General features: G+C 46.7%; 2 protein-coding genes across 2 annotated transcripts; one reads left to right on the top strand and one right to left on the bottom strand.

The window, feature by feature from the left end:
- Window positions 1-21: 21 nt before the first annotated feature.
- LOC139402167 (aspartate dehydrogenase domain-containing protein-like) lies at window positions 22-9,117 on the bottom strand. The gene is made up of 8 exons (XM_071146259.1): window positions 9,015-9,117; window positions 6,815-6,874; window positions 5,665-5,809; window positions 5,501-5,585; window positions 4,869-5,018; window positions 2,101-2,324; window positions 861-1,000; window positions 22-755 (listed from the first exon to the last, which is right to left on the bottom strand). The coding sequence occupies exons 2-8, from the start codon at window positions 6,867-6,869 to the stop codon at window positions 718-720; spliced, it is 837 nt and encodes a 278-aa protein (XP_071002360.1). The 5' UTR covers window positions 6,870-6,874; window positions 9,015-9,117; the 3' UTR covers window positions 22-717.
- Window positions 9,118-10,700: 1,583 nt separating this feature from the next.
- On the top strand, window positions 10,701-13,758 carry LOC139402174 (lysoplasmalogenase TMEM86B-like). The gene is made up of 3 exons (XM_071146267.1): window positions 10,701-10,932; window positions 11,128-11,371; window positions 13,175-13,758. The coding sequence occupies exons 1-3, from the start codon at window positions 10,882-10,884 to the stop codon at window positions 13,627-13,629; spliced, it is 750 nt and encodes a 249-aa protein (XP_071002368.1). The 5' UTR covers window positions 10,701-10,881; the 3' UTR covers window positions 13,630-13,758.
- Window positions 13,759-14,021: the final 263 nt, after the last annotated feature.

Below are 14,021 nucleotides of genomic sequence, written 5' to 3'. Positions count from 1 at the left end.
AGACACAGCCACTGCAGACTGTTCAGTACCGTAGTGTGTGTTTCAGTACCATAGTGTTGTGTAGTGTGTGTTTCAGTACCATAGTGTTGTGTAGTGTGTGTTTCAGTACCATAGTGTTGTGTAGTGTGTGTTTCAGTACCATAATGTTGTGTAGTGTGTGTTTCAGTACTGTAATGTTGTGTAGTGTGTTTCAGTACCATAGTGTTGTGTAGTGTGTGTTTCAGTACCATAATGTTGTGTAGTGTGTGTTTCAGTACCATAGTGTTGTGTAGTGTGTGTTTCAGTACCATAATGTTGTGTAGTGTGTGTTTCAGTACTGTAATGTTGTGTAGTGTGTTTCAGTACCGTAGTGTGTTTCAGTACCGTAGTGTTGTGTAGTGTGTTTCAGTACCATAATGTTGTGTAGTGTGTTTCAGTACCGTAATGTTGTGTAGTGTGTTTGTTTCAGTACCATAGTGTTGTGTAGTGTGTTTCAGTACCATAGTGTTGTGTAGTGTGTGTTTCAGTACCGTAATGTTGTGTAGTGTGTGTTTCAGTACCATAGTGTTGTGTAGTGTGTGTTTCAGTACCGTAATGTTGTGTAGTGTGTGTTTCAGTACCGTAATGTTGTGTAGTGTGTGTTTCAGTACCGTAATGTTGTGTAGTGTGTGTTTCAGTACCATGGTGTTGTGAGTGTTTGGTTGGTAGAGGGAATTGTCTTCTGAAATCCCTCCCTCTTCAGCACAAGTAAACCCGGCCACCATGTCCCTTACACACTGAGAGAAGAAAAGGAGAGGATGGACCGTTAGAGAACACAACCCTTCATGTTCTCACACTGATTCATGCGAGAGACACACACACCCTTCTACAGCAGAACCCACCCAGTAAGCTGCTCCAGAAGGAGTTGTAGGTGGCACTCCCAGTTACAGCTCCAAGTTTGGCTGGGTTCCTCCTCACTGTATGCACTGTGAAGCCATTGGCACCAGTAACCTCCACCTCCACCACATGGTAATCACTTAGTCTAGGAGAGGGAGAGAAGTCATTGGCACCAGTAACCTCCACCTCCACCACATGGCAATCACTTAGTCTAGGAGAGGGAGAGAAGCCATTGGCACCAGTAACCTCCACCACATGGTAATCACTTAGTCTAGGAGAGGGAGAGAAGTCATTGGCCCCAGTAACCTCCACCACATGGTAATCACTTAGTCCAGGAGAGGGAGAGAAGTCATTGGCACCAGTAACCTCCACCACATGGTAATCACTTAGTCTAGGAGAGGGAGAGAAGCAATTGGAACCAGTAACCTCCACCACATGGTAATCACTTAGTCTAGGAGAGGGAGAGAAGCCATTGGCACCAGTAACCTCCACCTCCACCACATGGTAATTACTTAGTCTAGGAGAGGGAGAGAAGCCATTGGCACCAGTAACCTCCACCACATGGTAATCACTTAGTCTAGGAGAGGGAGAGAAGCCATTGGCACCAGTAACCTCCACCTCCACATCAGGGAAATCACTTAGTCTAAGAGAGGGAGAGAAGCCATTGGCACCAGTAACCTCCACATCAGGGTAATCACTTAGTTTAGGAGAGAGAGAGAAGCCATTGGCACCAGTAACCTCCACCTCCACCACATGGTAATCACTTAGTCTAGGAGAGGGAGAGAAGCCATTGGCCCCAGTAACCTCCACCACATGGTAATCACTTAGTCTAGGAGAGGGAGAGAAGCCTTTGGAACCAGTAACCTCCACCACATGGTAATCACTTAGTCTAGGAGAGAGAGAAGCCATTGGCACCAGTAACCTCCACCTCCACCACATGGTAATCACTTAGTCTAGGAGATGGAGAGAAGCTGTTGGCACCAGTAACCTCCACCACATGGTAATCACTTAGTCTAGGAGATGGAGAGAAGCCATTGGCACCAGTGACCTCCACCACATGGTAATTAGTGAATTAAGTTCTTGCACAGCTGTGCTTCAGAGTGGGGGTTCCTTAATTGAAATATATTTTGTAACACTATGGGCAGAACAAGCCCACCTCCTTGCTTGTTCTGCCCATAGTGTTACAGTGATTCCCATTGTAAAAGAGCACTCTGAATCTTGGGTTATTTATGAAGCTTTGCATACGCCGTATCCGACACAATCTCCCCCTGGACGCCAGCGAAACCCAGGGTCCCCGCTGCGATGGCCGCTGCCGCCATGGTGTTGACGTTGTTAGGGGCGACGGGACAGAGCTCTGCCACGGAGCCACTGAATAAGACCCGCCTCCCCTCATCCTCTGTCCAATCAGACAGCACGTCTCCTGTCAGACGGAAACATGACGGGTGCTTGGACATCCGGATGAACAGTGCCTTCAAGCGAACAACGAGAGGAGGGGCGTGAGATTAGTAAAGAAAGAGGAGAGGAACAGAGGCAGAGGAGGGATTTAGAAAACGTGTGTTTTGTACATCAGTAATACAACAGAAACTCTAAGATTTAAAGGGAATAGAGAGCAATAGTAAGTCTTTTTGTAGGAACTAACTCCACCATGGTTCGTTGGACAACGTCTATGGGGAAATGAATGGCGTTTTTGTAGGGATTCTGGGAAAATGCAGAAAATAAGGTCTATGTAACAGCATTCTGTCCACTACAACCATTCTGTATGCTTTATGTAACAGCATTCTGTCCACTACAACCATTCTGTATGCTTTATGTAACAGCATTCTGTCCACTACAACCATTCTGTATGCTTTATGTAACAGCATTCTGTCCACTACAACCATTCTGTCCAGTACAACCATTCTGTCCAGTACAACCATTCTGCATGCTCTATGTAACAGCATTCTGTCCAGTACAACCATTATGTCCAGTAAACCATTCTGTCCAGTACAACCATTCTGTCCAGTACAACCATTCTGCATGCTCTATGTAACAGCATTCTGTCCACTACAACCATTCTGCATGCTCTATGTAACAGCATGCTGTCCAGTATAACCATTCTGTATGCTCTATGTAACAGCATTCTGTCCAGTACAACCATTCTGTCCAGTAAACCATTCTGTCCAGTACAACCATTCTGTGCAGTACAACCATTCTGTATGCTCTATGTAACAGCATTCTGTCCACTACAACCATTCTGTATGCTCTATGCAACAGCATTCTGTCCAGTACAACCATTCTGTCCACTACAACCATTCTGTCCACTACAACCATTCTGCATGCTCTATGTAACAGCATTCTGTCCAGTACAACCATTCTGTCTAGTACAACCATTCTGTCCAGTACAACCATTCTGTCCAGTACAACCATTCTGTATGCTCTATGTAACAGCATTCTGTATGCTCTATGTAACAGCATTCTGTCCAGTATAACCATTCTGTATGCTCTATGTAACAGCATTCTGTCCAGTACAACCATTCTGCATGCTCTATGTAACAGCATTCTGTCCAGTATAACCATTCTGTATGCTCTATGTAACAGCATTCTGTCCAGTACAACCATTCTGTCCAGTAAACCATTCTGTCCAGTACAACCATTCTGTCCAGTACAACCATTCTGTATGCTCTATGTAACAGCATTCTGTCCACTACAACCATTCTGCATGCTCTATGTAACAGCATTCTGTCCACTACAACCATTCTGTATGCTCTATGTAACAGCATTCTGTCCAGTAAACCATTATGTCCAGTACAACCATTCTGTCCAGTACAACCATTCTGTATGCTCTATGTAACAGCATTCTGTCCACTACAACAATTCTGCATGCTCTATGCAACAGCATTCTGTCCAGTACAACCATTCTGTCCAGTAAATCATTCTGTCCAGTACAACCATTCTGTCCAGTACAACCATTCTGTATGCTCTATGTAACAGCATTCTGTCCACTACAACCATTCTGTATGCTCTATGCAACAGCATTCTGTCCAGTACAACCATTCTGTCCACTACAACCATTCTGTCCACTACAACCATTCTGCATGCTCTATGTAACAGCATTCTGTCCAGTACAACCATTCTGTCTAGTACAACCATTCTGTCCAGTACAACCATTCTGTCCAGTACAACCATTCTGTATGCTCTATGTAACAGCATTCTGTCCAGTATAACCATTCTGTATGCTCTATGTAACAGCATTCTGTCCAGTACAACCATTCTGCATGCTCTATGTAACAGCATTCTGTCCAGTATAACCATTCTGTATGCTCTATGTAACAGCATGCTGTCCAGTATAACCATTCTGTATGCTCTATGTAACAGCATTCTGTCCAGTACAACCATTCTGCATGCTCTATGTAACAGCATTCTGTCCAGTACAACCATTCTGTATGCTCTATGTAACAGCATTCTGTCTAGTACAATCATTCTGTCCAGTACAACCATTCTGCATGCTCTATGTAACAGCATTCTGTCCAGTACAACCATTCTGTATGCTCTATGTAACAGCATTCTGTCTAGTACAACCATTCTGTCCAGTATAACCATTCTGTATGTAACAGCATTCTGTTCAGTATTACCATTATGTATGTAACAGCATTCTGTCCAGTACAACCATTCTGCATGCTCTATGTAACAGCATTCTGTCCAGTACAACCATTCTGCATGCTCTATGTAACAGCATTCTGTCTAGTACAACCATTCTGTATGTAACAGCATTCTGTCCAGTATAACCATTCTGTATGCTCTACTCTGACATATCAGAAGATTCGAAATAGAGAACAATGGCCTTCTTCACCTTTAATAACAATCTGAATTGAATCTCATATTGATGAGGTCTACACATTCTCTTATACTAACTCTTATATATTAACTTAACTATCTACATAACGTAACCAACTTAACTATTAACTATGCTATCCCTTATAAATGAACATATTGTATTTGTTAAGTCCTCTTTCCTCCTCCCTCCTTCCCGGCACCTTTAAAGATCCACTATCATTGAGTCTCAGGATATCCTGGCCTCCCCACAATGCACCACTGGGGATATATAGGGTCCTCCCATGATGCTCTGCAGCCTGGCGCAGTTCCTGGTTCAGCTGTGGGTCTGAGAGGGCTGAAGGAGAGCCCACCTAAAACAGAGGCAGACAGAGAGAGAGAGAGAGAGAGAGGGAGGGAGGGTGTAGTAGTTACTTCATTTCTGGTGCACAGGGTAACAAATGACTTTAAAAGAAGAAATTAGACCACAATCTTTTCAAGGACTACCTCCGTACTGTAACTTGACGTGTTTCAGATTGGTGTGTGAGGGAAATCCTCCTTTTATCCTGTTGTCATTAGCATATACTGTTAGCATTTATTTATATAGGCATGTTATGCCAGGTGTTTTGCCAGGTTATCCATGCTAGCTAAAGAATGTTCAATAAGAGATAATGCTCTAAAGTGTTCATTTAGATGTTTTTAGAAACAGAGAGAGATCTTACAAGAAAATGGAAACAGAGAGAGAGATCTTACAAGAAAATGGAAACAGAGAGAGGGATCTTACTAGAAAATAGAAACAGAGAGAGAGAGAGAGGGATCTAACTAGAAAATAGAAACAGAGAGAGAGAGATCTTACCAGAAAATGGGCCTTAGAGAGGAATTGGACTCCAAAGTCTTTTACAATTTTGGGATGACACACCTCCACAATCACATCAGCACCCCTAGAACACAGACACACACGTTACTTGTGCACATGACATAACACACATTACAGTGTGTGTGTGTGACGTGGCTCTCTACCTGTCTGTAAAGTCTGGGAGGTTGTGTAGAATGAGCTCCTCAGCCACTGATTCCCTGAGTTTGTCAGTGTTTCTGTTCCACACAAAGACCAGTGTCAGGCCCACCTGGGCCCCTTCTCTCTGGAGCCGCTCCACAAGGTACTGCCCTGAAAGTTCAACACGTTCACCTTGAATGGGCAGTGTTTACACAGGCAGAACAATTCTGATATGTTGTCCTCTTACTGGCAAAGAGCTGATCTGATTGGTCAAAAGACCAATTGTTGAAAGGAATATCAGAATTGGGCTGCCTGTGTAATCACAGGATGTTTGGTGGCACCTTAATCGGGGAGAACAGTCTTGTGGTAATGACTTGAGCGATATTAGTGGATTGGTAACAAGCATATAAAACATGGTTTCCATGGTTTCCAGGTGTTCGATGCCATTCCGTTTGCTCCGTTCTGGCCATTATTATGTGGTATCGAGTACTACATACAGTAGTAGGCAATACAAACTGAAAACCATGAATACAACAAAAGGCCTATCATAAATATACAATCAACATTATGAATACCAGTAGGTACAGATGTAGGATCTAAATTTGATCACCCTGTTGCAGGACAACTTGTAGTGTATTTCAGTTTTAAAAAGTCTTCTGAAGTTTGTAATTTCCACCCTGAAATTTCAGACTTGATTTTCCCTAACAAAAAAATGTCCTTTAATAATAATACACATAATAATCCACATTTCCTGTTGCTGCAGGATTATTTTCCTGCTGTAGCAAACTGGCTCAAATTAAGATCCTACATCTGTAGATAAAAGGTCAAACAGAACATGAACCTGGTGAACTCTCCGCCCAATCAGTACATTAGTTGATCAATGAACAATCAGACAGAGAAGAAACCCAGCAGTACTTAGGCCCTCGAGGGCCTGTAAATGAATGACCCTGTTGTAAAGTGGTATGATTTAGGAAGATGGGACCTACTGACACAGACTGACCACAGCAATCAACCCAGGGACTGCAGCTGAAAATTAGCCGGCTGGCACTTTTATAGTAATGTTGATGAATGTGCATCTTCCCTGTAAAACTACATTTAATAAATGAATCCATTCCACAGTGAGAACATATGAGATGTGGTGAGGAGGGAGGAAGAGAGGAGGAATACACCACTGACCTAAATGTCCATATCCCACAACTCCAATTCTCATCACTGGCAACATGTCAGTCATGGTTCCTGGTGAGAAAGAAGACAAGAGAAGACAAGTATATGAGTTGATAATTCCCACTGACAGTGGAGCTCTCCTTCTCTCATGACCTCACACCTCCCTCCACCCACCTCCCCATGACCTCACACCTCCCTCCACCCACCTCCCCATGACCTCACACCTCACTCCACCCACCTCCCCATGACCTCACAACTCACTCCACCCACCTCCCAATGACCTCACACCTCACTCCACCCACCTCCCCATGACCTCACACCTCACTCCACCCACCTCCCCATGATCTCACACCTCACCCCACCCACCTCCCCATGACGTCACACCTCACACCACCCACCTCCCCATGGTGCCAGAGAGACTGGCTCTCTCCTTCTCTCATGATCTCACACCTCACTCCACCCAACTCCCCATGGTGCCAGAGAGACTGGCTCTCTCCTTCCCTCATGATCTCACACCTCACTCCACCCAACTCCCCATGGTGCCAGAGAGACTGGCTCTCTCCTTCCCTCATGATCTCACACCTCACTCCACCCAACTCCCCATGGTGCCAGAGAGACTGGCTCTCTCCTTCCCTCATGATCTCACACCTCACTCCACCCACCTCCCCATGGTGCCAGAGAGACTGGCTCTCTCCTTCCCTCATGATCTCACACCTCACTCCACCCACCTCCCCATGGTGCCAGAGAGACTTGCTCTCTCCTTCTCTCATGACCTCACACCTCACACCACCCACCTCCCCATGACCTCACACCTCACCCCACCCACCTCCCCATGACCTCACACCTCACACCACCCACTTCCCCATGGTGCCAGAGAGACTGGCTCTCTCCTTCTCTCATGACCTCACACCTCACACCACCCACCTCCCCATGGTGCCAGAGAGACTGGCCCTCTCCTTCTCTCATGACCTCACACCACCCACCTCCCCATGGTGCCAGAGAGACTGGCTCTCTCCTTCTCTCATGACCTCACACCTCACACCACCCACCTCCCAATGGTGCCAGAGAGACTGGCCCTCTCCTTCTCTCATGACCTCACACCACCCACCTCCCCATGGTGCCAGAGAGACTGGCTCTCTCCTTCTCTCATGACCTCACACCTCACACCACCCACCTCCCCATGGTGCCAGAGAGACTGGCCCTCTCCTTCTCTTCTTAGTACCTAGACCCTATCTACTCTCTCTCTCTCTCTCTCAGCTCTTCATCTTTTCAAGGCCTTCTCTTAGTACCTAGACCCTATCTACTCTCGCTCTCTCTCTCAGCTCTTCATCTTTTCAAGGCCTTCTCTTAGTACCTAGACCCTATCTACTCTCTCTCTCTCAGCTCTTCATCTTTTCAAGGCCTTCTCTTAGTACCTAGACCCTATCTACTCTCTCTCTCTCTCTCTCTCTCTCTCTCAGCTCTTCATCTTTTCAAGGCCTTCTCTTAGTACCTAGACCCTATCTACTCTCTCTCTCTCTCTCTCTCTCTCTCCCTCTCTCTCTCACTCTCAGCTCTTCATCTTTTCAAGGCCTTCTCTTAGTACCTAGACCCTATCTACTCTCTCTCTCTCTCTCTCTCTCTCTCTCTCTCTCTCTCAGCTCTTCATCTTTTCAAGGCCTTCTCTTAGTACCTAGACCCTATCTACTCTCTCTCTCTCTCTCTCTCTCTCTCTCTCTCTCTCTCTCTCAGCTCTTCATCTTTTCAAGGCCTTCTCTTAGTACCTAGACCCTATCTACTCTCTCTCTCTCTCTCTCTCTCTCTCCCTCTCTCTCTCTCTCACTCTCTCTCTCTCAGCTCTTCATCTTTTCAAGGCCTTCTCTTAGTACCTAGACCCTATCTACTCTCTCTCTCTCTCTCTCTCTCTCTCTCTCTCAGATCTTCATCTTTTCAAGGCCTTCTCTTAGTACCTAGACCCTATCTACTCTCGCTCTCTCTCTCAGCTCTTCATCTTTTCAAGGCCTTCTCTTAGTACCTAGACCCTATCTACTCTCTCTCTCTCTCAGCTCTTCATCTTTTCAAGGCCTTCTCTTAGTACCTAGACCCTATCTACTCTCTCTCTCTCTCTCTCTCTCAGCTCTTCATCTTTTCAAGGCCTTCTCTTAGTACCTAGACCCTATCTACTCTGGTGGTCCTCAAAACTCTCCTTTTAACAACGTTCACTGCTACTCACCGGTGAATTCCTCTCCCTGCTCTCTTTCTCTCTTTCTCTCCAAACCTTCTCCTTCGCAATCTACATTCCAACTGACACCCCTTCTCAGAGGATTGTGGGAAAGGTAGGGGTCAAAGTCCGACTCTGAGAGAATATGTTAATTATTAGTCCCTGTATCAGTGAAATTGTTGTGGGTTTTGTTTTTGAACCCACACATTTTCACAAAGTTTAGCAGCCGTGAAAGGAAGAGCTGGCAGTGAAAGGAAACTACCTGAACAAGTCATAGATTATGGACAAACCGAATGATAACTATACTGCCGTTATCTGACTGATAATATATTTGATGGATTTTATCTATATTTTGATCAACACAATTTCTGTTGGTCTTGTAATGGACACAGCAAAGTCTATGAGCTGCGCCACACACGGAAGTGATTACAGCTGAATGTGGGACAATGTAATGTACACAGTACAATGTACACAGTAGCCTAAGTCACATGCTGCCTCCAGTGGCAACACAGTCGTAGAAGCATCAAAGGAATACCATTACAACATTGTCTGTGTGTGACGTCATACCGGCATCCTGCTAGTTAATGACCTATTCTGCCCTTAGATCACCTGACCCGACAGGCTAGTTGACCCTCTTGGTGGTAGGGTTCTGGGTTCACTACAGGTTCACTATTGTTCATAGAACTAGGGTTAGAACCCTTAGTGTTGGTATGACTGAATGTATCTACTGCCACTGTGTGGACAAACTAAGTACTGCTGGTGACTGTTGCATACAGTGGTGGATAGACACACTTTAAGTAGAGTGAGTCGCTCTATTCCCCAAAATGTATCACATACCAACTAATACTTGTCTTTATTTACAACCTTGAGGCAGGAAATGATGAGAAGAATGGTTTTGATGAGATGCTGATAGAGATTGTATATTGTACGGGGATTGTTGTAAGGACTGTCCCCAAGGTAATAGCCATGCTATCTGACATTGGCTACTGACACAAGTCCATATTCTGCATGTCAGAGGGACATATTTGTAGCCTGGTCCCAGATCTGTTTGCACTTTTGACTACTAAATTCCATTAGGAATTGGCAGTAGAGCCGAGACAGACTGGCACCCAGGCTAGCATATTTGTTCTACATACGTTCCACAGCGTTGTGCCCTACTGAACACAGCCCGGTTCAGAGTCATGTATCCTACTGAACACAGCCCGGTTCAGAGTAATGTGTCCTACTGAACACAGCCCGGTTCAGAGTCATGTGTCCTACTGAACACAGCCCGGTTCAGAGTCATGTGTCCTACTGAACACAGCCCGGTTCAGAGCCATGTGTCCTACTGAACACAGCCCGGTTCAGAGTCATGTGTCCTACTGAACACAGCCCGGTTCAGAGCCATGTGTCCTAGTGAACACAGCCCGGTTCAGAGTCATGTGTCCTACTGAACACAGCCCGGTTCAGAGTCATGTGTCCTACTGAACACAGCCCGGTTCAGAGTCATGTGTCCTGCTGAACACAGCCCGGTTCAGAGCCATGTCTTAATACATGGCTCTGGCCCAGTCTTCACCCTCAAGTTGATGATGTCACTTATCTGGTCTAGTTGGATGGGCCAAGGGTCACTACTGGCAGAGTTGAAAACTGAGAGGAGGAGACATTGGGCATTGATTATAACTGAGCAATCTGACAGATAACGTGTCACTGTGATTGGTCCAAAGTTCAATGTCGACCGGCACCAAGAGACAGGGACACACTCAGACAGACTGAACCAGTGGAGAGAGAAGAGACAAGGAAGTCCAGAGGAAAAGAGAAACACATGAAATCCTCTGGAAGGAGGCAGGACTGAAGGAAACCGGTACAGCCCAGATACACACAGCTCTTGGTTCTGAGAGAGATGGACATCCTTGAAACAGCCGCCTATGACCGAAGACAGCGCAGGAACACGGTATGATCCTTACCTCTAATCACACACGCATGCACACACACACACACACAAACACTTGTTTGTGTTAATGTATAATAATGTCATTCTTTTAAATCTCTCATATTAACTACCTCCCTTATTCCTCTCCTCTCGTCTCCCCTTCCTCTCTCTCTCTCTCTCTCTCTCTCTCTCTCTCTCTCTCTCTCTCTCTTTCAGTACTGTGTTCTACTACTCTCTCTCTCGCCGTTCTTCCTGGCCATCGCTGTCTACTTCTATCTGTGGATCCCTGACTCCTCCCCCTCCATCTTCGCTGCGGCTATTAAGGCCGCCCCTGTCATCTCATTGGCTCTCCTGGTGCTGAGCTACAAAGGGGGGAGGAGTCTCCTCGGCGTGGCGGGGGGCCTGATCTTCTCGGCAGGCGGAGACTGTTGCCTTATATGGCCAGAGCTGTTTCTCCATGGTAACGAGAGCTTTTTCTACTGCTACTGATAAAGTCCTGCAGACACTGCAGACATGGCAGATAGCCTAGAGGTTAGAGAGGGCAAGCCAGAAACTGGAGGTTTGGCAGTTTGAATCCCATGTCTGACTGGATGTCACTGGAGGGTTGGCAGTTTGAATCCCATATCTGACTGGATGTCACTGGAGGGTTGGCAGTTTGAATCCCATATCTGACTGGAGGGTTGGCAGTTTGAATCCCATGTCTGACTGGAGGGTTGGCAGTTTGAATCCCATATCTGACTGGAGGGTTGGCAGTTTGAATCCCATGTCTGACTGGAGGGTTGGCAGTTTGAATCCCATGTCTGACTGGAGGGTTGGCAGTTTGAATCCCATGTCTGATTGGATGTCACTGGAGGGTTGGCAGTTTGAATCCCATATCTGACTGGATGTCACTGGAGGGTTGGCAGTTTGAATCCCATGTCTGACTGGAGGGTTGGCAGTTTGAATCCCATGTCTGACTGGAGGGTTGGCAGTTTGAATCCCATGTCTGACTGGATGTCACTGGAGGATTGGCAGTTTGAATCCCATGTCTGACTGGAGGGTTGGCAGTTTGAATCCCATGTCTGATTGGAGGATTGGCAGTTTGAATCCCATGTCTGATTGGATGTCACTGGAGGGTTGGCAGTTTGAATCCCATATCTGACTGGATGTCACTGGAGGGTTGGCAGTTTGAATCCCACGTCTGATTGGATGTCACTGGAGGGTTGGCAGTTTGAATCCCATGTCTGACTGGAGGGTTGGCAGTTTGAATCCCATGTCTGACTGGAGGGTTGGCAGTTTGAATCCCATGTCTGACTGGAGGGTTGGCAGTTTGAATCCCATGTCTGACTGGAGGGTTGGCAGTTTGAATCCCATGTCTGACTGGAGGGTTGGCAGTTTGAATCCCATATCTGATTAGATGTCACTGGAGGGTTGGCAGTTTGAATCCCATGTCTGATTGGATGTCACTGGAGGGTTGGCAGTTTGAATCCCATGTCTGATTGGAGGGTTGGCAGTTTGAATCCCATGTCTGACTGGAGGGTGGCTGGTGTGTAACATCACTGGAGTACTCTGACATACTTCAATGACTATAAACCATGTATGGCTAATATGGTAAGGTATGCCAGCAGCATACCACCCTGCATACCACTGCTGGCTTGCTTCTGAAGTTAAGCAGGGTTTGTCCTGGTCAGTCCCTGGATGGGAGACCAGATGCTGCTGGAAGTGGTGTTGGAGGGCCAGTAGGAGGCACTCTTCCCTCTGGTCTAAAACAATGGCCCAGGGCAGTGATTGATGACACTGCCCTGTGTAGGGTGCTGTCTTTTGGATGGGACGTTAAACGGGTGTCCTGACTCTCTGGGGTCACTAAAGATCCCATGGCACTTATCGTAAGAGTAGGGGTGTTAACCCTGGTGTCCTGGCTAAATTACCAATCTGGCCCTCAAACCATCACGGTCACCTAATAAACCCCAGTTTACAATTGGCTCATTCATCCCCCTCCTCTCCCCTGTAACTATTCCCCAGGTCGTTGCTGCAAATGAGAACGTGTTCTCAGTCAACTTACCTGGTAACATATCAATAAATGGTGACATCAACTGCTGTTGTGCACTTGAGCAAGACACTCAACCCACAACTGCTGCTCTTGGGGTGTTGCACTGCAGCTGACTGTCTGCTCCAACCGCTCTGCTTGTCTTGTTGGGGAGGATAAAGCACATAGACAAATCTCTATTTCAGGTAGAATACAGGCAATAAAGTAATGTTGTTGTCTCTCTAATCCTCTCCTCAGGAATGGCCTCCTTCGCCTTGGCCCACCTGCTCTACTCCCTCACCTTCCTCTCCACTCGTTACTCCTCCCCCAGCTCCTCCTCTTCCCTGTCCTACTTCTTCTGCCTGCTCCTGTGGCTGCTGGGGGGAGGCCTCTACGCTTACCTCTTCCCTTTCCTGCAGAAGACGCCGGACGCGGCCGCCCTGACTCCCGGCGTCGGGGTGTACGTGGCTCTGATCGTCCTGATGGCTACGCTGGCGGTTCGCACCCGCCGACCGCTGATCATGCTGGGCAGTTTGATCTTCATGACCTCTGACCTGACGCTGGCGCTGCAGACCTTCAAAGTGACGGAGCCCCTGGAGCACGGCAGGCACATCGTCATGACGACGTACTACCTGGCGCAGCTGCTGATCGCCGTGGGTGACATCAAGGCCGCGGAGGGCGGGGATGAGTTTGCCAAATGGAAGAAATCTTAGTTAAGGGGTCATGTGAGATAGGGGCCAGGTCCCAATTTTCCACCCTGCTCCCGAAGTGTACAAACAACTGTCCCCTTTCTCACATGGACATTACAATGGTGGAAACTCCCTCCAGCCTACTTATACTAATCTCACGCTTTTAAATCAATGACAGGGAGTGGTTAAGTGCACAATTCTGGAAAAGGGTGGAGAATCAGGACGTTGCCATGGAAAGCAAACTTGGGACTACCATTCTCTGACTAGTCGGCAGCTATAGGAACTTCAGGCTGTTTGTTGAGACTAGACTGAGAATGAGGCAGAAAGAAGTTGAAAAAGGAAGATTCCCCCCAAAGAAAATCCTCTTTATTAAACTAAACCTCAGAGTATCAGGACAGTCTGTCCGTTTGTTGAGA

This window comes from Oncorhynchus clarkii, unplaced genomic scaffold, assembly GCF_045791955.1.
Source record: "Oncorhynchus clarkii lewisi isolate Uvic-CL-2024 unplaced genomic scaffold, UVic_Ocla_1.0 unplaced_contig_1139_pilon_pilon, whole genome shotgun sequence".
Classification (NCBI taxonomy): domain Eukaryota; kingdom Metazoa; phylum Chordata; class Actinopteri; order Salmoniformes; family Salmonidae; genus Oncorhynchus; species Oncorhynchus clarkii.
This window is presented reverse-complemented; position numbering and strand designations above follow the sequence as displayed.

Excerpts from the sequence above, each read along its gene's own strand:
- LOC139402174 (XM_071146267.1), top strand. The coding sequence starts at position 10,882 with ATGGACATCCTTGAAACAGCCGCCTATGACCGAAGACAGCGCAGGAAC. Across the intron at positions 10,933-11,127 it reads GAAGACAGCGCAGGAACACG|TACTGTGTTCTACTACTCTC; the intron begins GTATGATCCTTA and ends TCTCTCTTTCAG. Across the intron at positions 11,372-13,174 it reads GCCAGAGCTGTTTCTCCATG|GAATGGCCTCCTTCGCCTTG; the intron begins GTAACGAGAGCT and ends TCCTCTCCTCAG.
- LOC139402167 (XM_071146259.1), bottom strand. The coding sequence starts at position 6,869 with ATGACTGACATGTTGCCAGTGATGAGAATTGGAGTTGTGGGATATGGA. Across the intron at positions 5,586-5,664 it reads CTCCCAGACTTTACAGACAG|GGGTGCTGATGTGATTGTGG; the intron begins GTAGAGAGCCAC and ends TCTGTGTTCTAG. Across the intron at positions 5,019-5,500 it reads TCTCTAAGGCCCATTTTCTG|GTGGGCTCTCCTTCAGCCCT; the intron begins GTAAGATCTCTC and ends CCTCTGTTTTAG.